At 39.7% G+C, this 25456-nt stretch overlaps 1 protein-coding gene across 1 annotated transcript; it reads left to right on the plus strand.

Annotated features, from left to right (window-relative positions):
• The first annotated feature begins 8279 nt into the window (after nucleotides 1-8279).
• PLAAT1 (phospholipase A and acyltransferase 1) lies at nucleotides 8280-25456 on the plus strand. The gene is made up of 4 exons (XM_019723094.2): nucleotides 8280-8297; nucleotides 14934-15072; nucleotides 18662-18930; nucleotides 25320-25456. Exons 2-4 carry the CDS (start codon nucleotides 14934-14936, stop codon nucleotides 25440-25442), a joined length of 531 nt encoding a protein of 176 aa, XP_019578653.2. The 5' UTR covers nucleotides 8280-8297; the 3' UTR covers nucleotides 25443-25456.

Below are 25456 nucleotides of genomic sequence, written 5' to 3' on the forward strand. Positions count from 1 at the left end.
TGAATATTTTGTGCCAATCCTTTCTGGCCTGTAAAGTTTCTGTTGAGAAATCAGCTCACAATCTTGTGGGGACTCCCTTATGAGTTACTAGTTGCCTTTCTCTTGCTGCTTTTAGGATTCGCTCTTTATCTTTAACCTTTGCCATTTTAATTATAATGTGTCTTGGTGTGGGCCTGTTTGGGTTCATCTTGTTTGGGACTGTCTGTACTTCCTAGGTTTGTATGTGTATTTCCTTCACCAGGTTAGGAAAGCTTTCAGTCATTATTTCTTCAAATAGCTTCTCAATCCCTTGCTCTCTCTTCTCCTTCTGGTACCCCTATGATATGAATGTTGTTATGCTTGATGTTGTCCCAGGGGTCTCTTAAACTATCCTCAAATTTTTGGATTTTTTTTTTTTTTTTTTTTTTTTTTGCTGTTCCAATTGGGTGCTTTATGCCACCTTATCTTCCAAATTACTGATTCAGTCCTCCGCTTCATCTAGTCTACTGGTGATTCCTTCTACTGCATTCTTCATTTCAGTTATTGTATCCTTCACTTCTGTTTTTTTTTTTATGATTTCTAGGTCCTTTTTTAAGCTTGCTATCTCTGTGTCAAAGTTCTCACTGGGTTCCTTGAGTATTCTTATAACCATTGTTTTGAACTCTGTCTCTCATAAGTTCTGAATTCTGCCTCCATTTTCTTTAGTTCTTTTTCTGGAATTTTCTCCTGGTCTTTCATTTGGGATGCAGTTCTTTGATTCCTCATTTTGGCTGCTTCTCTGAATTTGTTTCTATGTAGTAGGTAGTTCTTCTATGTCCCACAGTCTTGGTCAGGTGGCCTTAGGTAGTAGGAGCCCTGTGGGGCCCTAGCACAGTCTCCCTTGTCACTTGCTCTGGGTGCTCCAGAAGCGTCCCTTGTTGTGTGTGCCCTCCTGTTGTTGAGCATTGATTATTATTGCCATGTCAGTGGGTGGCATTGGCCTTCAGGCTGACTGGCTATGGGGTTTTGCCACATCCACCGCTTACAGGTTGTTGTGCATGGGGCTTACCACGCTGAGTGGGATTCACCTCAGTGGGCTCTGGTGCCTATTGAGACTGCACTTTGGCTGTGCCACTTGTGTGGCTAATTGGGTGGTGCTCTGCTTTGGTCTGAAGCCAACCTCCAATTATGTGGATTTTGGGGCCTCTTAGGAGGAGCTCCAGTGCAGATCACCCCTGCCTGAGACCAGCTAAGGAATACCTGGTAGGAGCTACAAAGCGATCCATGATTGCTCGCTGCCTGTGCTAACGTTGAAGGCATATGGGAGGGGCTATGCTGCAAACTGAGAATGGCTGCCACCAGTAACAGGCTTGGGGTAGCACCACAAAAAGCCAGGACACCCCAAAGCCTGGTGCAACCTGCCAGTTTCCTTAAGGTTTAGCCACTGATAAAGCCTCCTATGGTATGCAAGTTGGGTGAGGCAGGATCTCAGGGAGTCACTAGAATGGGAAGAGTTGTGGTCACCAGGTTAATGTAGACTCTGGCTTGGTGCCGATGCTGAACCTGGAGCTACTCAGCAAAAGCCTCAGAGCACACTGAGGCCAGTCACCGCCTGCCTGGGGTCCACAGACTCTGATAGTTTTCCAAAAGAGAGTGCAATGTAGGTGGAGCTGAGAAAGTGCCTCCAGCTTTCAGGGAGTTGGGTGGGGCGGGGTCTCAGTGAGTCAGCAGAGTGGAGCAATGGAGCTCACCAGACCAATCAGATTCAGATTTGGCCATAAGCGTAGGGGGTGGGCTCAACACAAGAATGATGGCGCCCACCTCCTGGCTGCACAGGAGAACTCCACATGGAAACTGGTTACTGTCCTCCAGCCCTCCGTCTAAAACCACTCACCTTGGTCTGCCCCCACCCTCATGTGCCTCCAATGCTCCTGGAGTTGCTGGAGCTCCAGGTGAGTGCCTGTGAGCGAGTCAATTTGTGTGTGGGCCGTTAAGAGGATATCTGGGTTTCTTGCAGCCTTCCATCCCACCTGGATGGTTGTAATCCTTCTTATTTTTCACAGTCAGATGTTGTGGGAGCTTCTCTTTCTAACAGCAGTGCTCTGGTGTGAGGCTGGAGTCCCTCTCTCCTGCGGTGGGGGTAGGGGATTCTCTCCGGCCATGTATCTCTCCTGATTCTCAACCATCACATAGCGTTGTGGGGCTAGCCCATTTCTTGTCTCTGCCCATCCTACTAGTCTCAACGTGGATTCTTTATATTCTTAGTTATAAAACTTCTGTTCAGCTAGTCTCCAGATGGTACTTCAGGTTGATTGTTCTGTAATTCAGTTGTAATTCTGATGTGTTCACGGAAGGAAGCAGGCAGTGTTTATCCACTCCGCCATCTTGGATCTCTCTCACCTGTTTTTCCATTAGAGTCGAAGGTGGTTTCACCACAGGGCAGCACTCTCTTCTTAGGTGCTTATTGAGCTTTGTATGGCATTAAATGTGCTTTTTTCTGGCAAACTCTGGGTCTTGCATGGGGACAGCGTTTACTGGGTTTCATAATGGTGGCACATTGCCTCACTGTCTCTGAAAGCAAAGATAAAGGAGAAGAGGTTCAATTTGCTTACTGGGATCCTGCCATGGAGAATTACATGGGAGAAAAGGAGAGAAACCTGGCTTAGAAAGAGAAGGATAATTTAAAGCAGTTCTTTTACGTGAAAGCAATCCATGTTCCTTATTCTGGTGAAAGATGTGGTGGGTCAGTCACAAAACAGAGCAAGTCTGGCATACACTTAATGATCAAAATAGATCCCTTTTGAAGGCTCTGGAGTGTTTCACTAGAGCAGTGCTATCCAACAGAAATAGTGACAACGACATATATAATTTTAAATATTTTAATAAGCATAATTGTAAAGTAAAAGAAACAGGTGAAATTAAAGTTATGTATTTTATTTAACTGGTTACATGCAATCACTGTCATTTCAAAATGTGACATAAGCCACATTTCAAGTGCTCAGTAACCACATGCTACCAAGCAGCACATCTTCGGAGAATATGAAAAGAATTTTTAAAAGAAAACTTCTGTGAGGATAAAACACAAAGTATTTTTAAGGACTTATAATTATAATGTTTCAGTATATTTCAACCAAAAGACAGACTGTTTTTAAATAATCAAAATCCAGAATAATATCTGAAAAAGAATGTTAAAACAATATCAAAGCATTGGTAGTGAAAAGGAAAATGGGGATAATAATACCCATTAAGATTGATATAAAGAGTAAATGAGATGCTGTATATGTTTCAAAAAATAGCACACTGTAAAAAGAAAAAAGAAAAGGAAAAAGCATTGTCTGAATATGCCTCTATAAATAGTATTATTTCTCTATTTTGCTAGAGTATTGGTCCTTGGTTATATAAACACTTCAAGTATCTGTAGATTATTCTTTCCCTCCAATATTATTAAGCTTTTTGCTTTTTTTTTAATTTATTGGGGTGACAATTATTAGTAAAATTACATAGATTTCAGGTGTACAATTCTGTATTACATCATCTATAAATCCCATTGTGTGTTCACCACCCAGAGTCAGTTCTCCTTCCATCACCATATATTTGACCCCCTTTACCCTCATCTCCCACCCCCTTACCCCCTTTATCCTCTGGTAACTACTAAACTATTGTCTGTGTCTATGAGTTTTTGGGAGAGCTTTTTGCTTTTTAAAGCTGTTATACATTCGGAAATACTGACCAGGAACTCTTTTAAACTCCCAGGAATAATAATCAGTTTGATAAATACTTGTGGTATTCTCTCAACTTTCAAGAAATATCTGGATCTGCACAAAGGGAAAATCTAGAGAGTTTCTGAATGTAGCTACAAATGGGGGAGAAGGAAACACTGATGGTTTCTCAAGCCTTTTCTGAATAAAAATCTGATGTAACTCACTATATTCTGAGCGGTATAAGTACATTTGAATATATAAACATGTTCTTTTCTCCATTATGTCTGCGATTTCTGAATTTCTCTGTAATTACACTTAATAGGGGAAAAGCATCCATGGCTGTGATGACCAGTTCCCAGCAATCTGTCAGCTTGCAGAGCATAGTAACCCACCGTTGACTGCCTCAGCCCATCGATAAATAGTGTAGGCCACATGCGTGTGCACTTACAGAACTTCCTGGGTTTCCATGGATACGGGAATTTTAGTGTTAAGGCACATTTACCATTGCTTTTCTTGTCACCAAGAGCCCTGTAAACACTTGTGCTTTAAGATTCTGTGCAGAAATTTAGCATTTTATGGAGGACCAAGTCAGAATTACCTTTGCCCATATGCATTGTATGATTTCCCTTTTAGGGCAAAGTCCCTAAAATCATTCATATCTGTGGCCTCTTTTTAATGATGTGCTTTTGTTTATTAGACTAATATAAGACAATAAAGATTTCACTACATTTTTGGTATCACTTTTAAGTGACAGATATTTATGCTATGTAAGTGTTATAATTAATAAACACGACAACTGCTCAGAATTTAAAATGAAAAGAGGCAAACAGAAAAATCAGGCATTTTAGGTATGTATGTAGCCATTTCTCTTCCTGAATATGGTGAAATGTGTCATTTACAAGGGTAACTTTGTGTTATGTCTATCGAACGATCACAGTTTGAATTTACTCTTTCTTATACATATTAAGGTTATTGTATATTTAAAATACCTTTTTTACAAATCTGTGAAAACCGCAGACAATTTTATTATCATTCCCATTTTATACATGGCACATACCCCCATGTCACATGGCTAGCTAACAAGTGGCAGAACTAGGACTAGAACCCAAGTCCCCTGACTCACTATCCATGGCTTTTCCATTGTATTTTTCCTGGGCAGAATGCAGGCAACTTCTTCCATAGAAGACACACCCATTTCCTTCCTGTCTTGCACATGCTGAGAGGTTTCTGTGCTTCTGACCTGGGCTCCATTAAATCATTGTTTTCTCCACCTGCTCCTTTGATTGCCCCAGGGACTTGGCTCAGCCCAACTTACCAAGCTTAGTAATTTCAAATGCACATAACCACTGGGAAGCAGCAGTCACAGAGATATCACATAGTCTGGATGTGCAGTACGTGAGGACTCTATAGAGAAACAGGTTTCTAGTTCCAATCATATCGACGGAGAATGTACAAAGCAGATTGAATGAGAGGCGGGAACAATTTGGACAAAAACCCAGTGTAAGCAGACATGTTGCCTGATTATTTCAGTCAAGAAAAAAGCTTTTATTTTAACAGCACGGATTTGAATGACTGTCTCAACTCTCACTTCCGATGCTCATGTAGCCAACAATCTCCGTATTATCTCAGCAACTGTCTCAGTTAAGGCCATGAGATCTTTACAATACCATTTTATTTTTTCCTACTGGGTCTCATTCATGTTGTATTGTGCAGGTCTTTTGTTTTGGTGGTTTTTTTCATCTAAAAGGAAGACTTCACTTTTACTGCCTAATAAAAGAGGGAGTCTGAGAAGAGGAAGAGCTCTTGACTAAGAGGCCTAATCTGGGTCCTACCCATGCAGACCCTGAGTGAGGAGCTCCAGGGTCTCAGAGCAACTGCCAGACAGAAACCGAGTAGTCACACGTTTGTTGAGAGGATCAAATGAGATGAAAGGATATGAATGTATTTTGCTAATTGTAAAATATGCACCGAAAAACAGTGTTTTGTTGTTGTTGTTGTTGTTTGGTTGGTTGTTTTTGTTTTTGTTGTTGAGGACTAACATTACACAGTACTATTTGGTTTTAGTTTCCATGTATTAGAAAAGCAAATAATGACTCTTGTTACTTCACAGAGCTTTTGCTGAAATGTGGACTTTATTCATTTAACAACATGACTAAATCATCTCCATTATGGTTATTTCGATGTGTTTTAAGCCTCTCAACCAAACCAAGTAGGCAGCAAATGAGAGTGACATCCAGGTGACGCTTTACTTACTATACTAGCCAAAATAATGGGAACTGGTTATTCGGTTGTAATATAGCATCTGCTCACATTACATATCATGTGTAGCCCTCGAGATCCCAGGATTACAACTCTAGATTCAAACTTTGGCTATTACTGCCTGAGACTAATTCCTCACTCTTTCCAACTGGGAATTTTAATTCTGTGCTGGTCATCCATGGAGTACCTATGAGTGATTAACTATCTCCCCAGTCTGTAGAAATGAAGGGAGAACTCAGAGTTCATAAACTACAAAGCTTTCTCTGTTTTTTTTCCTACAAATTCCATTCAGGCATTGAATTGAATTACGCTTAACTAAATGCATTTAATCCATACCTGGCAGGGATCTAGAAGTAAAAACAGAAGATTTATTTCATTTTAATTCTATTATGAAGCATCTAATCACAAATACCCCCAAAATGAAAAGATAATTTATCATTTTGCCCTGACTGAGCAATCCTCCTCAGTTGACATTCATGAATCCATAATGTAGGGAGGAGACTGGATGATTGAGTGTCCAATTAGAGAAAACAGATTAACCTGGCAAACATAATAAATTTAGCATATAAGCAGGATGGCTTCATAAGTGCTCACAATAACTCTTCTGTATAAAATCATGAACCACTTCCTTCAGTGATGACTAAATTGAAATAGTTGGGGAACATAAAGCAAATGCATATTTATGACTTTCTCTGTGAGACATTAAAAGGGTATTGAAAACCATATCTGATTCAGTTTGTAACTCCAAAAATATATTAAATAGGGAATGTGTAGGAAAATATAAACTCATAAAAAAGAAAAAAAGCTACCACCTCTCAAGTGTTCTAGTTTCCACTTTGCTAATAATTATATGTAGACCCCTCATGCTTTCAGTTTCTTTCTAGGTACACTGTTTCCAATAGTGTCAAAGCTATGCAGATTTATATCAGAACCTGATTTCTTTAGAAATGCTGCTGCATTTTTTGGTATTCTTACCCCATTGTGACAAAAACACATAAAATTAGTAAGCTATTTCAGCCTTTGAATCAGTAGGGGAAAAAAATACCCTTCCTTTTAGCTGAGATTCCATTTCCATTAGAGTAAATATCTAGGTTATGATTTGTTTGAAGGAAAGTCCCGTGCAGTGATAAAAAAGTTCACTTAACAAGCAGTCTGCCAAGCGTCCTTACTTTGCTGGTTAGTGTTCCCGGCCTCCCTTTTTGATCAATGAGAGAAAGGATCCTCTTCATGCCCCGCTTTATTTTTAAACTCACATGGGCGTTTTCCTGGAGGCCTCTGCTGGCCCACCTGGCCTGAAATATAGTCAGTTAGGCCCTGCTCTGTCACATGCACCAAGTCATGCTGAATAAGGGACCTTCTCGGCTTGTCTATCTAAGAGACTGTTATGCATAGGGCAGAGCGGGGGAAGTGGGGAAGGAAATGGGCTGACTGAGAGAGTTTTGTCTTTAATGAAAGCCCCATCCGGAGCTAGGTAAATTTCTCCCTGGGGGAAACTGGTACCTGGAGGTCTGCACACCCTCCCTTACTTTCTGCTTTCTCCTTTCTCCCCTCTTCCCACTCTGAAGTCGATCTTAGGCTGGCGGGTGGTGACAGGGAGGGGTCCAAAGGGAGCAGGTTCCCTGTGAGTCCTCACAGCCTCTGTGCTGGATCAGGCTCACAATCACCTCCGGTGTAGGGTGTGTGCGGCGGGAAGCAGGGAGGTTTTTTTTAAGGCCACCCTTCTTCCTCCCTTTGCTGAGTCAAAGACAGAGATGCTTTCCTGGGTCTCTGCGACCAGGATTTTTTCGCTGGAATATAGGAGCCTGTGTAGAGTTAGAAGGGGTCGTATTTCTAGTGGGTGTGGTGTGTATTCGTATGTGTACACGAACATTTCGAGGCTCGACAAAACGAGTTAACTTCATAATCGCAGCGCCTAACACAGCCACAACAGTTTGTTTCAGGAATTCCCAGAGGCTGGGAGGAGTGTCACTGGTTAGGTACTGCACCAGGGCTGCGTTTTAACCGCTGGGTTTCGGTGTCTGTGCCTCCGAAGGGCAGGTGTGGCTTTGGTGCTCCTCGGGGTGAGGAGGGTGCTGGGCACGTGCGGCCGCTGGTGGTGTAAGGGCGGGTGGGCGCAGGGCACGCCCCCAACCCGGCAGTGGTGCGTGCGCTGGTGTCGCTGGCGCTGGGGCGTCTCCGCGCGCCGGGGCTGGCGTTGGCGCTGAAGACGTCCCTGGGTGGTAGTTGGCTGCTGTCGCCTCTACCTCCGCCCAGAGCAGATGGAATCTGCCCATGGCCACTAGCAGGAGGGCAGCAGCTGCAAGGCCAGGGTGACCCCAGGATGCCCCTTCCCCCGGAACTGCCACTGGTGTGGGAAGACAACCGTGGCTTAAGAGTGAGGTGTGCTGGGGCAGGGAGGGAGGCCTTCCAGGCTCCCAGACAACCTTGTTTGAACCAACTCTCACGGCGAAAGCGCAGATGTCTCGGAGAGATCATCTGTAGAATCTCACCCATATCCCTCCTTTTTATTACACAAGTGGGAGAGCAGACTGGCAGGAGCGGGACTAGAAACCAGGTCTGGCTTACCAAGGCTTTGCAAACCTACCATCCTCACTGAAGTGGAAATGAATAATATAAAATATTAGATTTTGGAAATAAGGGTGGTGATGTTACTTTGGCATTCAGGACTATGCATATGATTTAGTGTTGGAAAAACCCAGCCACTCTGTCCTTGATTTTGGGCTCCCCATTCCTTAATTCATTAAACATTTGCCCCACAGTTGTCTGTGCCAGGCACTCTACAGGAAACCGCAGAGTTGTAGAGACAAACAAGCACCGGTCCTCCATGTGGAGCAGGGGAGAAAATTCCCCAGACACCAGTAACTGACGCAGGTGTGGGAAACTCAGTGGGCGTAAGACACAAGGCACCGTGGAAACTCAGGACATGTCATTTTGACTGACTGAAGGAAGACCTCAGGGAAGAGGTGGCATCTGACCTGAAGTGGATCATTTGGGGGCATTTGGAAATGGGCAGCACCTTCCAGGTAGAATGTTCAGTGTTAGCAACAAAATTCCAGGTGAGTGCAAGGAATAGGAATAGTTTGGTTTGCCTAGAATGTAGGAGTGGGTGAGGAGGCCACAATTATAGAGGGACAAGATGGGGAGTCCGTCGTGGGGAGCTTTGGAGGGATTCGGAGCAGAGAATGACAGTGCAGTGACTGTGGATGGTTCATCTGCCTGGGCGGTGAAGCCTTCAGCTGTAGAGTAAAGATGTTGGACCAAGGATCCTTCCAGCTCTGAGGGTCTGTGAATTAGGCAGTCTGGACGCACAAAGCTTCATGGAGCCATCTCAGTGTAGCAGGACTAGGGTAAAAAGTGCAGCTGGAGTGAGAAAGGGTCCAAACTGAATGGGGAGGCTGTTGGACTATAGGGACAGCCTGTGATCCTGCTTCAGACTTCCAATAGCATTTGGGGGGTAGTTTATGAAAAAGTGCTCTTAGTATTCCTGGAACAGTGGGCTCACGGACATGAGCAGCAGGGAATCAGCCTGTCTGTCTGCGTAGGGGACACTTATTTCTTCTGATGCATCACCAGAGATCAACATGGAGCTATAAACAGGGCAGCCTGTTTTGGCAGTTGAAACAGGAAATTTCGTGTACAAAGATTACAGACTTAAGCTTTATGCCACTCTTTATTATAAACTAGCTAAACAATTAACTGTTAAAGTGAAGTATTTTTTACCTTAAAGGTGACACACACAGATTGCAGTAGAGGACTTTATAAATGTATCATTAATTGGTTCTGTGTTATCATATTTATGAAGTGCTACATTACATACTTGTGCCCAAATAAAATGGGAAGATGTGGTCAATATAAGTCAAATTACCCTAACAGACAAGTTATAGCTATTTTCCTAAGGTCTGAGTCTGGGCATCTTCTAGATGCTTTTAGCCCCACCTTGACACCTCCCCTGCAGGAGCAGAGCGGGTGTTCCCCAAGACTGTACTTCTCATTACTCACTGCCTCCATATATGAATATTTTAAAACTTCCTGTTGTTGTTACATGAAATGTATATTCTGTGTGCTTTGCTGCTTCTCTATCTAATATGTATTTGGGAAGAGGGAAAAGACAAAATGTTGTCTAGTAGCAGTTCCTTTGGTGAATGATGTTGTCCGTGGTGTAATGAAAGAGCATGCAGTCTAGAACAGGAAGACAGACCTGGAATTCTAGTTCTGTCACTTACTACCTGTATGACTTGGGGCCTGATACTTAACTCGTCTGAGTCTCAGATTCCTCATCCGTGAAAGGGTGATCATAATAATTAGCTCACAGTTGTTAACCAGGCTAACTGTGCGAGAAGAGTTGCAGAAATGGCAGCAAGGGAGGCAGTATAGTGTCCCTGGAGAGAAGCAATTAGGATGGGAGCCTGACCTCGGAGGTAGGCTAATCTGAGTCCAGGTGTGAGTTCTGCAATTTCCTGCTGCGTGATTTTTGGGTGAGTTCCTAAACTGCTGTGAACGTCACGTTCCTCATCTTTAAACTGGAAGAAATAATTGTGTTTATCATGTGGTGATGATTTGAGGATTACACTTAGCACAGTTTCTGGAAAATAGAATGAAACAGCATTAGAGTTGAAAGGGACCTTAGAGGTTCTCCTTACCCTAAGACCACTCCCCCCCCCGCCCCCGCCATGGAAATCTTATTTTTATCATCAGCCCTGACTGTGTTTAAATATTCCCAGTGACAGAAACTGCTATCTACACAAGGTGTTCCATTTCATTATTGGATCACCTTCAATGAAAGAAAAATTTTTCTCATATACAGCTCAAAACTGCCTCAGTATAGCTTCCACAGGTTGGTTCTCTTCTATGCTTTGTTAAAAAAGAAAGAAAGAAAGAAAGTATCGGTCTTTCTTTTTTTAATTAACTTTTTTTAAATTTGGAAGTAATTGCATTTTCCCATGCAGTTTTTAAGAAATAATACAGAAAGATCCCTTGTACATTTACCCAATTTCCCCCAGTGGTAACATTTTGCAAATCTACAGTCCAGTGTCGCAACCAGGAGACTGACATTGACACGATGGAGATGCAGGACATTTCTGGCACCGCTAGACTCTCTCCTTTTGCCTTTTTATAGCCACACCCACCTCGCTCTCTCTCATCACTTCCTTAACCCCTGACAATCACTGTTTGTTCTCTAGTTATGTAATTTGGAAATTATTACACAAATAGAATCATACATCATATATCCCTTTGTCATTGGCTGTTTTCACTCAGCGTAATTCTCTGGAGATTCATTCAGGTCATCACATGTATTAATACTTTGTTCCTTTTTATTCCTTAGTAGTAGTATTCCACAGTATGGCTGTACCACAATTTGTTTTCTTAACCTATTGAGGGTCAACTGGGTTGTTTCCAGTTTTTGGCTAATACTATGTTATAACCTGCTATAAACATTTGCATACAGGTTTTTGTGTGAATGTAAGGCTTCATTGTCTTCAGTCTCTGGGATAAACGGCTGGGAGTGCAATTGTTGTCAGGTAGTAGTTACAAGTTAAGATTTTAATGAAATTGCCCGACTTCTTCTAGAGTGACTATACCATTTTATGTTTTCACCAGCAATGAATGAGTGATCCAGTGACTCTGCATCCTTGCCAGCATTTTCTGTGGTCACTATTTTTCACTGTAGCTATTGTGATAGGTGTGTTGTGCTATCTCATTGTGGTTGTAATCTGCATTTCCATAATGGCTAGTGATGTTTAACATGGCTAACTTGACATCTACGTCTCTTCTTTGATAAAATGTGTCTTTTGTTCAAGTTGTAATTGGATTTTTTGCTTGTTTATTGTGGAGTTTTGAGAGTTCTTCCTATGTTCTCCATGCTAGTGTTTTCTTGGATATGTGGCTTGCAAATATTTTCTCCCACTCCATAGCTTGCCTTTTTGTCCTTTTAGCAGAACTTTTACAGTGCAAACGTTTTTAATTTTGAGGTTATCTAATTGTCAGTTTTTTCTTTCCTGAATAATCCTTTTTGTATCAAGTCTAAGAACTCTGTTTACCCTAGATCCTGAGGATTTTCTCTGTGTGTTTTCCCCTGTGTTTTATAGATTTACATTTAAGTCCATGATCCATTTTGAATTATTATGTTTTTGTATACATTACATGTGAGACCTAGGTTGAAGTGTTTTCCTTTTTCTTTTCTTTTTTTCCCCAGTGAAAGTCCCATTGCTCCAGCATCATTTGTTGAAAATCTTTTGTAAAATATTGTATGACCTTGGCATGTCAAATTTCCTGCCTGGTTCTGTTTCCTCTGCCTTAAAAATGAAGGGGTTGCACTGGGACTAGGTGGGTGTTATTCAGGCTCCATTCCTGGAAGGTCTGGGGTCCCAGGAGCCTCAATAGCAGCAGCAGTCTGGAGAAGATAGGGCTCCCTGACTTTGTCCAGGATAGGGCTGCTTTTTCAGGTTTTACATTTTTGTGGGTCTGTCTGATATTTGGTTTGATACAGGGCCACACCGCTAAAAACAAGTTTGGAAAGGAGTTAGACAATATCTGAAGGACGTCTCTGCAGTAAATGGCTGCGATTCTAAATGCTTGGTGTCAGGAATCACTTCTCGCCTTACACATTTGCCTTCAGACTCCTCCCTTAGTTTCTTGAGCGCTTACTCCTATGAAATGTTTTCCTTGTTATCCGTGTCCTCCCTCTTTATAAGTATGACAAGCTTCACGAAATCAGTTAACATGCATTTCATAAATCAGTTTACAAGTTATAGTCAGAATTTAAAATGTGTTAAATATATCAACATGTTGTAGTGCGATCATCCATCCGCAGGGTTATCATGGCTGAAAGAAAGGATAAGGAACTAAAATCACACCTCAGCCAAGAGCCAATCTCTCAGCCTTTACAAACAGCCACCTCTCTCTTACCATTTACCTGCCTAGCGCTTGCCAGTTCACAAAGCACTTGCAACAGATTTTTTGAAAAAGCAATTCAGACTGCCTTATGCTTTCTTATGCCCGCTTTCAAAATGAAACTTAGACAAATTTGAATGACTTTCCCAAACTGACAGAACTAGCATGTAGAGAACCTGATACAAGAGCTGACATTTTTAACAGCTAGTCCAGTTATTTTCCCCTCAATATTTTATAGCATAAAAATGTCTGTGGGTATTTTCCAAAAGTTGACATTTTCTATTGTCGCTTTTTATCCATAAAATGGGTTAATAGCACAATAAATCCAAATAGTTGTAGGTTTTAAAAAAAATTAAATAGGGTTAATTGCAATAGTGCATTTGAAAAAAAAACTGTTACACTACACAGAGCTCTCTGTTCAAAGGGTAGTTATTATTGTAAGCTTGTCTAGGTCTCTGAATTCTAGCAGGCAGCTGTGTGTGCTTGCTGATTCCTACCAATGGGAAGGGTGTTGGTTTGTATTATAGTATATTATCTATTTTTCCATTTAGTACCCACGTGGCCAAATTGTGAACTGCCATATTAATAAGACTCAAACGTATTTGAGAAGGTGGTTAGACTTAATGGTTTTCATAAAGTTGTTTTAATCGTTATTTTTAAACAGATGGACAGCTTACATTTGGCCACACTTCTGCACCAGTGTGGTGATTAAAGTTTTCAACAGATGGCATCCAAATACTCGGGCAAACACCCTCCCAATATTAATTGTTGTAAAAAAGACTTTTAGAGTGCAAGAAAAATGATCATCTGTGTTCCCAAGTCCTTAGTCTAGGCTATTATAATTATAATTTAGATAATTTGGAAGTTTCCCTTTCTGGCACTTGGCTTTATTTTGTAAATGAGTGTCCATATCTGCACTAGAGTGAGAGACGATGAGGAACACTCTGTTGTCAATTCGATATTCAACACGAATATAGCATGAAATCTCCTTTCAATTGTTGATCAATGTACATAACGTCCTCTGGCTGAGTCATGCTACTTCGGTGGCATACATAGAACATGTAACCTTCCATAAAAGTAAACTGTCAGAGACTTTTTTTTTTCCGGAAAATAATTAGTTTTAAAGGGGGAAAAAACTCACAAAACTTAGAATTTTCAGACATAGTCATCAATATGATGAATTCCCCAGTCTTCCAAATAGCCCCTCATCTATACTGACCACCTTGCACTGTTTCTGGAATCAGTGAGGAATCAGAGTCAGCAGGGCAGTGGAGGGAAGGTGGAAATCTGTGGGGGTGTTTGTGGTTGTGACAACGACAAAGGGCATGTACTGATATTTAGCAGATGCAGGCCAGAGTGCCTAGTCATGTGCAGCACAGTTTGGCATAAGCAAGACATGCCCTGGATCCTATAGGATGCCTGGATGTCTGCGGGACACTCATCTGAGTGTGAAACTTATGTCTACTTAAACTAACTCACAGAGTAAGTTTTGCTATACAAAGGGTTTATTTTTTTATTTTATTTTATTTTTTTTGCACAGAATATTATCATCCACCCATACCTCTGCTCTATGATTTTACTATGCTCCTATATGAAAGGCTGAAAGGCTTCTCTTCTGCTTCTGAATTCTGACTTTTTCATGCTTAGTAAGGCAAGCTTGTAGATATTTTATTATGTCTTTTTGTGTAGTCATGGACTGAGCATTTACATAGTAAAGCAGATTACTATAAATTCCCTTCCCTTTTCTATTCCAAACAGGCATCATATCAATAGTTTTGCAATTTTTTGTATAGGTCAATTATATTATCTGTGACTTTCTGGATTTAAAAACAGAGTTATAAAATGCTTATTATAATAAATGAACCCTGGGGTTCATCAGGATGAGAAGCACTGCTATAGAAAATTAAACAATAGCAGACAAATTCTTTCTCCACTTGTCCATTTGTGCACACACAATTCAATGTTGGACTCATTCAAAGAAAAGGACAGGGGTGTGAGTCTAAGTCTTCCATGAGGAGTGCAGTCTTAATCAATTCTGTCTCCCTGTGCTTCTATGGAAGACTTACACTGATTTTCTTTTGGGAAGTTGAATCTGCTAGATCTTCTTTGTGTCTGTCATTACAGATGGCGTTCAATGATTGCTTTAGTTTGAACTATCCTGGCAACCCCCAGCCAGGGGATTTGATCAAAGTGTTTCGTCCTGGCTATCAGCACTGGGCCCTTTACTTGGGTGATGGTTATGTTATCAACATAGCACCTCTAGGTAAGGTTTGTTTCTAGCAGCTCCGGGGAGCTTTTCAGTTTTCTTGGTACAGAAGCAATCATGAACAAAATCACAATAGGAAACAAAATAGAAAAAGTGTATCAATATAACTGATCTAGGTTTAAAGAAGGGCATTTTAAGACCAAAGTGGCATTGAGAAATCTCAAAGTCCAATCAAACATTAAAATGTAAAATTTCTGGTTTAAAAAAACACAATAAAGAAGTAAATAATCAGCTGGAGATAATATTTGCCACAAACATGACAAGAGTCCATGTCTTTATATATCACACAGATTATTTCAGTTCATTCAGCATCTATTTATAGATTACCCAGCATGTGCCAAATGGTATTCTAGATGTTGGGGGTACATAAACATCGAGAGAGAGAAAGGGGGGGGAGAGGGAGGGAGTCTGTGAACAAAACAGAGCAATGTTAGAATAGAGACAAGTGATATGGAGAAAATAAATCATAGAAGCGGGATAGGAAGTGTGGGGGTTGGATACTGAAGGATACTGTAATTTTAAACGAGGTGGTCAGGAAAATCTCATAAGAAAGTAACACTTGTAAAACAAATGGAAAGAGATGAGGAAACCAGGGAGATGATATCTGGGCAAAGAGTTTCTGAGGCCAAGGGAACATCAAACATCCAAATTCCAAAAAACAAATGAGTAAAGAGTTGTGAACAATTTGTAGAGGAAGAAAATCAAAAGTTAATGCCCATCTTTAAAGTTTTCAACTTTCTATCATTTAAGCATTATAAAATAAAATGACTGATTTTATGCCTATCACATTAGCAACTGTCAAAAAAAAAATAACCATCAGTGTTGATAAGGGTATAAAGAAATGAACACAAGGATATTGTTGATAGAAATGTAAGTTAATAAAATAGTTCAAGAAAACAATTTAATCATAGTATGTGTTAAGAGGCTTAAAAGAATTCATATGCTCTGATCCTGTAATTGTACTTCTATGAATCTGTTCTTGGGAAATATCTACAGAGATGTCCACAAACATTTCTAGAGAAGGATGCTTATGTCTATCTCATTTATAATGGTCATTTATATTGTCTATAAAAAATAGACAATAGCTTAATGTTTAATAGGGGAACGGTTAAACATTATTTAGCCACAAAGTATTAGGCATCTGTATTTGCCAGAATTCTTTAGTTGCAAGTAACAGAAATCAAACTAAAATTAGCTTAAACAAAAAGGCAAACTCATTGCTTCACTGAAGGAAACTATAGAAAGTTTAGCAATGGTGCTGGCCTCAGGAGTGCCTAGATCAAGGGATTTGAACACAAGACTCTCTGTCTTGCATTTGCATTTTTTCTATCTGTTTTCCTCATTCTTCCAGTTATGTTTCTCTAAGAAGTTGAACTGATGACCCAGTTAGCATCCTTAGCCTCTTATTCTTATAATCTTGTGACCCAACAGGAGCGATAGCTGATGCTTGCCTGTTGCTGTTAGAAAAATCATGGAGAATGACTCTAATTTGTCCATTGTGGGTCCCGTGCCCATCGCTGGACCATCCCTAACCAGAAGGTTAGGATCCTGATTGGCTTAGACCGAGTCTTTTCCAGAGAGATAGAAGCAGTGGTCAGATGAGGTGCTAGATAGACAAAAACAATAGCCACTATAAGAGCCATTAAAAATCACATTTTTGGACATGTTTGATTGCATGAGAGATGATCCTTGTATGGTATTTATTTGAAAATTCCAGATTAAAATGTAACATGTCATGTGATACCCAGTTTGCAAAGAAATAATATAAACACATGAACACATACATATACATGCACCTATGATATGCATGTGTCAGTAAAAGACATAATAGGAGCACATAAAAAACAGTAGTTACTTCTGGGTGACAGGATAATGAGTGATTTATAATTACATGTTTTTGCTGTATTTTTATGTATTTTCTAAATGCTTAGAAATGAGCACAAATTTATTTATTAAGAAAAATGTATGCAAGTAACAAATAGCCTGAAGTATTTTTTTCCTCAAGATATCTTTTAGGAGAAGTGTTTATAGGCCTAAGTCTTACTTTCTTGAGAACTTCTGAGAATTTCTAATGAAGTAGTTTTTGCAATATTTTGAGATATCTGTCTCTTGTTCTAGAATATTAAAAATGGAAATAGCAAATAAAATGACACTTATCGTACAGAGCTGGCAGTTTCTGCCGTCTAATAAGTAACACTTAGCAAAACTCTCTACGTTATTTCTACAGTTTTTCATGTCTGGAAAATAATATGAGATTTTGGTGCTGTTTCCTTATTTTCATGTCTTAAGCTCCACATTAATTTAATATGGTTAAAGCACTGAGCTTTGATCCTATAGACAAATTCAATTCCTGTTTCTGTTGTTAACGCTTCATGTCATTTAACCTCTCCAAGCTTCAATTTCCTTATCTGTAAATTGATTGCATCAGACTAGTTAAAAAAAAGGCGGGGAGGGGTTCAGTAATTCTAACTAGGATAGCTGTGCTCTAAGAACTTGTAATGTGTAAGAACATTCAAGGTGTAAGATGCTAACTGGAAATGCTTTCCAATGGAAAGGAGCTTGGAGGATAGAGAAAAAGAGGAGTGGCAAATAAAGTTTGCTTCTGGTCATTACTGAAAGGGGTAGTGCCTAAACACTGGTTATATAGAGACTCTTCCTCTTGTGATTTATTAGAATAATGGCCAAGCATAGCAGCCTTTGGCAGATGGAGAGGGACCAGAGCCTGGCATTAGAACTGAGCACTGAGGAATCATCTGTCCCGCATCAGACACTGACTATGGCAGGCTAGGACACAAAGGTCTCAGGCAAATGGTTACCCATAGAGGAAGTCAAGATGGAGTGATGGGCATGGGGCATTGTACCAGGTGGGTAAGCCACAACATGACAACATGGGGCCACATCTACCAGACAGTACATACTAGGTTAGGTTCAGTTCAGGACTTCATTTCTTGGCCAAAATCTTGTCCAAGACTTAAATTCTTGGCAAGACAAAATCAGTGCCCGGCCTGACCCCAGTTCACCCCTCAGGACTAGGGTATCATGCAGATTTCAAATTTGAGCCAAATTGAAGCCTCGTTGAAAGAGTAAGTGTAAAAGGTGAAGGTGACGGTAAGGAATGTAGCTTGGACACTAGGACAACCCTACTGATCATAATGAATTACTACTAAAACCCATGATATAATTGGGTAGGAAGCACATGCTGAAAAAGAGACTGCTTTATAGAAAAACGTGGGCAATGATCTTATCTGTACTGTTAGAAGCATATGTCAATATCAAGATCTATAATAATAATAATAATAGATAATTTATTACCCAAGAATGGATAGAGTTTTCTTACCCAATTTGTTCAATGAGGAGATAGATTTTCAGAAGTTTTCTTACATTTTCACTCATACAGTATTGAATAAGTGTTATTGATAAATTATGATGAGTGCTTAAAGCTGGTAAAATTAAGTGTTTTCTAGTTTGAAGATAATTTAGGAACACAGCTGGGTTTAGTTATCCCACCACTTTCAAAGTCTTTAGATGGCACTGGAGTTCATTGGGCTGGGTCACTGTATCTTGCTAACCAGAACTCTCCTTATAGAGGGTGGCATTCGTGCATCATTTATAAGCGCCAAGTCTGTATTCAGCAGAAAGGCCCTGGTGAAGATGCAACTCTTGAAAGATGTTGCAGGAAATGACACATACAGAATAAACAATAAATACGATGAAACATACACTCCTCTCCCCATAGAAGAAGTCATGCAACGGTCAGAGTTTGTTATTGGACAGGAGGTGAAATACAACACGCTAATCAACAACTGTGAGCATTTTGTGACTTGGCTTCGCTATGGAGAAGGCGTTTCAGAGCAGGTGAGTTTTCCTTTAGAGACATATAAGTTTCCTACGTTGGGGAAATACTAACTACTGACTATGACAGTGTTCCCAGGCCTCAAACAAAATGACAAGAACAAGAATATATGAGAGCACTGAAGGATAAAGAAAGGAATTGCATTTTCTAAAGTCATGCAGCAAGTTAATGGCCAAACCAAGACTAGAACATAGATATCACGAATGTGGGGGAGAAGGGACTTGAAGAAGAATCAAGACCATAGCTTTCTGTCAGTCTTATCGCCCTCTGTCCTTCCATTCCTACCCCCATTACCCCATCATACAACAATCTCAAATCAGTAACCGCATATACTAAAAAGAATATGCTGAAAAGAGTGTTGACTTTTTTGAGTGAGAGACGGTAATTCTGAGATTCTGTTCCATCTGCCAATAGAGGTCAACTGATGGCATATCTTGGTAGGTTTGTAAATGATTTCTATCTCCTTCCAATGCTAGTTTCAAAGAAACTTTGTGCTTTTAAGTATATCCTTTGATTCTTTGAGTTTTTGGATTAATTGACCTTATTTTTAAGGGAGCTTACAATTTTGTCATTTACCTACACTAAATTACAGTACGGCAGATTTCTAACTAAAAGCACGTACTTGATTCAATTGCTTTTCCCTACCTATCATCCCACCAATTTAATTCCATCATTGATATTTTAACCTACATATTTATAAAAGTGCTGTAAGAGAATGAATATATAAATGCTTCCGGTATCTTGAAATAGTGGATCGGTTATATAAACATCTATTCTAATGAATGAAGTTACAATTCATCTCAAGGAAGCTTGAGAAAATAGGAGATGGAACATAATGAAATGATACATTTGTTTTCATTAGGAAATGATTTAATTGGAAATTCATTTTTATTAGGAAATGCATTAGCATAATGAGTGCTCTATTCATATGGAACAGTAAATTGCTTCTGAGTCACAACACCGAGTGTTATACACACAAATGCATGCTCACCTTTGCTTTGAAAACTAGTGGTATAGCTAGAAATCAAGTCTATTCTTCTCCATTGTTAATGATAAACTTGTCCACTGTATTCAATAAGCATTTTTTTAATAATAAAACGAAATTAAAGCCATCTTCTTGCTTTGACTCACACTTGCAGTCCATCATCTTTTCACTTTTCATACCCAGAATCAAGACCCATAAAAAAATAATCATTCCTCAACAACTAGTAGAACCGTACATCAGATGGGTTCTGATGTAGATGCTACAGTAACAGCCTTAAGAACCCACTTTGGAATTCTGCTGATCTGAGCTTGAACTCTCCAGCTGGGTGACTTTAAGCATATTGTTTATTAGTTTCCTAATTTCAGGACTGAGGTTGTTTTGTAGATTATAGGAGACATTTGAAATCTCTTAGCATTATGTATTATGTGTTATCCATCCTAATAAATGCCATGCCTCAGATGGATATTATTTTTAATTGCACTATTTTATAGCTCTTTATTGACACTCTTCAATAAAATCTCTGCTGATCTAATAGGAAATACAGCACTTGGATTATTATTTTTATTACTGTCAATAATTATTAGTATTACTACTAGTAATAGATTAGTTTTTTGAGTCCTCTTAAGGCTTACGGATCTTGAACTTAGAACAATTTTCTTGGGGACTGGCTGTGTATTTCCGTTAATTTAAAAAAACTAAATGCATTTTAAAAAGATGAGAAAGGTAGAAGGATTGTGGCCCCGTCTTTTCTTCTTTGTGCTTTTCTGTATTTTCACCAAAATTAATAGACTTTATTTTTTTAGAGCAGTTTCAGATTCACAGTAAAGTTGAGCTGAAAATATAGGGCTCCTATGTGCTCCCTCCCCACCACACATACACAGCCTTCTCCACCATCAATGGCCCACGTCAGTGTGGTATATTTGTCACAAAAGATGAAGCAACATTGATAGATCATTATCAACCAAAGTCCATAGTGAAAGAAACCAGAATATCGTATCCAAAAACATACCACTTTGGCATAAAGATTATTTTGAGCTGAAGGCATTGAGAAGAAGCAGATACACGAAAAGCTCCCTGCCTTCCCTTTGTTTGCCTAAAAGCAATACCTAAATTTTCACAGGTGCCTCTCCTCCCCTCTCTACCAGACAGGACAAAACTTAATCACTGGGGACAACCCATGATTAAGGTAAGACCTTTATCAGACTGGAGGGGAATCTACATAACAGACTTTACTAACTCTCCTCTATCTGTCATTAGTTTCCTGTGTATATTTACTATCCCAAAGTTTGCCTCCTGAGAAGCCTAAAACTACTTTCCTTTGTCCTGTCATTTCTCTACAAATGTGTTGGGTTTTTTGGAAAATGCTATTGAGATAGGCCTGAATTCTAGGCCACACCTTTGAGTTACTCTTCCCTGAGTTTCTCCCATGCATATCTGAGATGTGTATGTTAATAAACTTCTGTGTGTTTTTCTCTTGGTAATCTCTTTTATTAGAGGTTCAGCTGAGAACCTAAGATGGGTAGAGGAAGCATTTTTCCTCCCCTAAAAATAGCTTACATTAGGGTTCACTCTTTAGTAGCACAGTCTGTAGGTTTTGACAAATGTATCATTACAGTACCGTACAGAACAGATTTCCTGTCCTAAAAATCCTCTGTGCTCTAGGTCTATTCATCCTTCCCTCCCCTCGAACTTCTTGTAAACACTGATCTTTTTACGGTCACCATAGTTTTACCTTTTCCATAATGTCATATAGTTGGAATTATACTAAGCAATGTGCTTTTAAAATTCCTCCATGTCTTGCCATGGTTTGATAGCTCATTTCTTTTTTATCACTGAATAATATTCCATGGTGTAGATGTACATTCACCCACTAAAAGGCATCTTGGTTGCTTCCAAATTTTAGTAATTGTGAATAAAACTGATACAAACATTTCTGCAGGGTTTTGTATGGATGTAAGTTTTCAACTCCTCTGGGTAAATACCAAGGAGCATGATTGGTGGATTGTCTGGTAAAAGTACGTTTAGTTTTTGTAAGAAACCACCAAATTGCCTTCCAAAGTGACTGTGACATTTTGCATTCCCATAATCAGTGAATAAGAGTTCCTGTTGCTCTACATTCTCACTAACATTTGGTGGTGTCAGCATTTTGGAATTTAGCAATTCTGATAGGTACATACTAGTATTTCATTTTCATTTGCAATTGCCTAGATACGTATGGTGTTGAGCATGTTTTCATATATTTATTTGCCATCTTGCATATCATATTTGGTGATGTGTCATTTGAGATCTTTTGCCCATTTTTTTTACTTAAAATTTTTAAAAATTAAATTTGTTGGGGTGATATTGGTTAATACGATTATATAAGTTTCAAGTGTATAATATTATACTACTACATCGTGTGTATAGTGTATTATGCACTCATCACCCAAAGCTTCATTTCTTTCAGTCACCATAATTTGACCCTCTTTATCCTTTTCAACCTACCCTCACCCTCACTTTCTAAAAAATTATTTATTAAGTTTATTGGGGTGACATTGGTTAGTAAAATTATATAGGTTTCAAGTGTACATTTCTATAATACATCATCTATATGTTGCATTGTGTGTTCACCACCCAGAGTGATTTCTCCTTCCATCACCATATATTTGATTCCTTTTTCCCTCTCTTACCACCCTCCCACCCCCCTTACCCTCTGGTAACCACCACATGTGGCACAAATGTACAATGGAATATTACTTGGCCATAAAAAAAGTGAAATAGTGCCTTTTGAGACAACATGGATGGATCTTGAGATTATCATGCTAAGTGAAATAAGTCAGAAACAATTGAGAACCATATGACTTCACTCATATGTGGGATATAAAACGAAAGCCAAAAATGAAACAAAAACAGACACAGACAACAGTTTGCCCATTTTTTAGTTGAGTTTCTTGCTTGTTATTTTTATTGTTGAGTTTTAAGAGTTTCTTGTATATGTTAGATAACAATCTTTATCAGATTTGTCTTTTGCACGTGTTTTCTCCCCGTCTATGGCTCATCTTTTCTGTAGTTTTTAAAATTTCAAAAAATCACTATTTCTCAGTGTTGTAGTCTAAAGAAGTTATTAAAATCTGTGTGGAAGATGGAAGGACCCTTGAATGGGCCTGCAAGCTGACACACAACATACCTGGCTGTGCGATGGTGCATAGCACTGCAGCCTGAGAGTCTCGAAGGAAGAGGCAGTGGATAAACCCGGCAGTCATCTGTGACCCTAAGTACCCCTTGTCTGGACACAGTGTTCCAGATGCAGCTACTGTTTCAGTGAGCATGTATAGATGCTCAGAATGAGGTCTTTATTATGGCCCACAGACAGAAAGCCATGGAAAGATGAATGGGCAGAGTCGGATTTGGTGATTTCATAATCCTAAACAAGCCATAGAAGAAAAGATCTTGTTCGTGCTGGTTCACCAAGAACAGCCTGGGATGTTATGATCTTGCAGATCAGATCCCATTACACATACCTCCAAGGGACTGTCCAAATTTCATGGGCTTTTGCCATCTAGAATGCAACTTGAAGTAAGCGTTTGAGATTTGGGAAGCTGCGTGCAATGCCATACGTGGCTTTATTATTATTGTATGTGGCCTGTTTGATCTCAGGGGATTTGGATTTAGGATCAAGTTGCTCATCCCCTCCCTCGGCTTCTTAGATTGATGGGATTTTGTTTCTCCTGGCTAAAGCTCTCCAGTGTATTAAGTCTGCATCTAGCTGGGACCCTCTTACCCACAGGATCCTGAGTTTTCCCAGGACTATACCCTGCTGCCATTTGGCGCCTGTTTAAAGACCCCAGTTACGCCTTCCTGTTTTCATTGCCTGTCACATTTCCCTATATCAAACCTTCTTGGGATCTCAGCAGCTGTCTGAAATTATATGAGGGTTGGGCTTGATTTACAATCCTTGATCCCTGTCTGATTATTGATTCTGCCCATCTTTGGAATTTTCTCCAGTATCTTGTGTCTCCCTGCCCATTTTTGTACTCCATGAACTATGTAGGTAGCTCTGTGCTGCAGTGAATTCTGACTCTCTCCTGGGAAATAACTTAGGTAGTGACTAATTAAAACTTATAAATAAAATAAATAACCAACCAAAGAAATAAAATTAGATTTGCAAGCTAAAATATGGCTTGTCAGTTGTTTCCCAGTGCCATTCTCCCTGGCAACCAGGGAAAGTGGCAGAGAGGGAGTTACAATCACAGGCCTTGTCCTTGCAGACCACAGGAGAGTGTCATGGAGTGAATACTCCTGTCCTTGTACTTCCTTCCTGGCCATGGTTCTTGCTGCCTGTTCCCAACAGGGAAGCTGCATTTAGGGAGGTAGCCTTGTGTCAGTAACATGACAGGCTCAGTGGGGAAGGCCTGTGGGTTAGTCAGAAGGCATGTGAGCTGGATTAGGCTTTTCAGCACCTGGGCTGGTCTCCAGAGTCATTTGGGAAAAATGTTTTGCTTTGTTTGAAAGCCTTATTCTTAAAATCACAAAGAGAAACTATTGTTTTCAGAATACTTGATGACTGAAGTATCTGATGTGACCTTTGGGTCATAAAATTACCCTTAAAGCCATGCAATTGGAAGGCAATATTAGTTGAGTGTCAGAAAAACCATGAATATTCATTAGATCCCTCATCATGATGATGATTAATACCTTTAAAGCTATAAATGTCTGAACTCCTTTATGGACAATTGAGCTTGAGAGTGGTTTATTTTAGTTTGTCTACCTGAGAAATTAATATTTGACATGATAGTTAACATTAGCATTGACTTCTCTTGAAGCGTATCAGAATACAAATTGTGTCTATCAAATACGAGTTTATTGGCATTTAACTCAGATCACATCTCTGAACTATTTTGCTAACACACATTCGAGTCAGGGGAAACACACACACACACATACACACACACACACACACACACACACACACACACATTCACCCTAATATAGACCCAACCAAACCAGTGTGTGTTTATGCCGTAGGGTTGTGTAGGGGGAGAACACATGGTTTAAGACTCAACCTATAGCTAAACACCTTAGGCAAATCACTTTTAACTTCTCAAGTTCTGCAAAGCAGGAGTAATGCTACCTCCCAGGTGTACTGTGATGATTAGTACCATTGTGGCCTAATGAGTTTATGAATGGTCGGGGCTATAAAAATATGAGAAATATATATATGTATGTATATTTATCTTGTCTTGGTCATAATTAAAATATATTTCTTCATCTTCATACAATATTTTAATTTTGCATTGAGCTTTAAATTTATCCATTGTACATCAAGATGGGTCTTTTGTTTTAAAAATAAGCTAACGCTTGGTTTTAGGACACTGAGATGCCTTTAGAGTAAGATATGTTTTTTGTTTGTTTCTCATTTCTTTATAGGCCAACCGAGCAATAAGTACCATTGGGTTTGTGACAGCTGCTGCTGGTGCCTTCTCATTTTGGGGCTTGTTTCCCAAAAAACAAAGAGCAAAACACTATTTACTGAAGAGGTATTGGAACTGAAGGAATTTGTGAGG

The sequence above is a fragment of the Rhinolophus sinicus genome, linkage group LG01 (assembly GCF_036562045.2).
Source record: "Rhinolophus sinicus isolate RSC01 linkage group LG01, ASM3656204v1, whole genome shotgun sequence".
In the NCBI taxonomy this organism is placed as follows: domain Eukaryota; kingdom Metazoa; phylum Chordata; class Mammalia; order Chiroptera; family Rhinolophidae; genus Rhinolophus; species Rhinolophus sinicus.

Coding starts and splice junctions, on each gene's coding strand:
- PLAAT1 (XM_019723094.2), top strand. CDS start 14,934: ATGGCGTTCAATGATTGCTTTAGTTTGAACTATCCTGGCAACCCCCAG. Junction 15,073..18,661: donor TATCAACATAGCACCTCTAG/GTAAGGTTTGTT, acceptor CTCTCCTTATAG/AGGGTGGCATTCGTGCATCA. Junction 18,931..25,319: donor GAGAAGGCGTTTCAGAGCAG/GTGAGTTTTCCT, acceptor ATTTCTTTATAG/GCCAACCGAGCAATAAGTAC.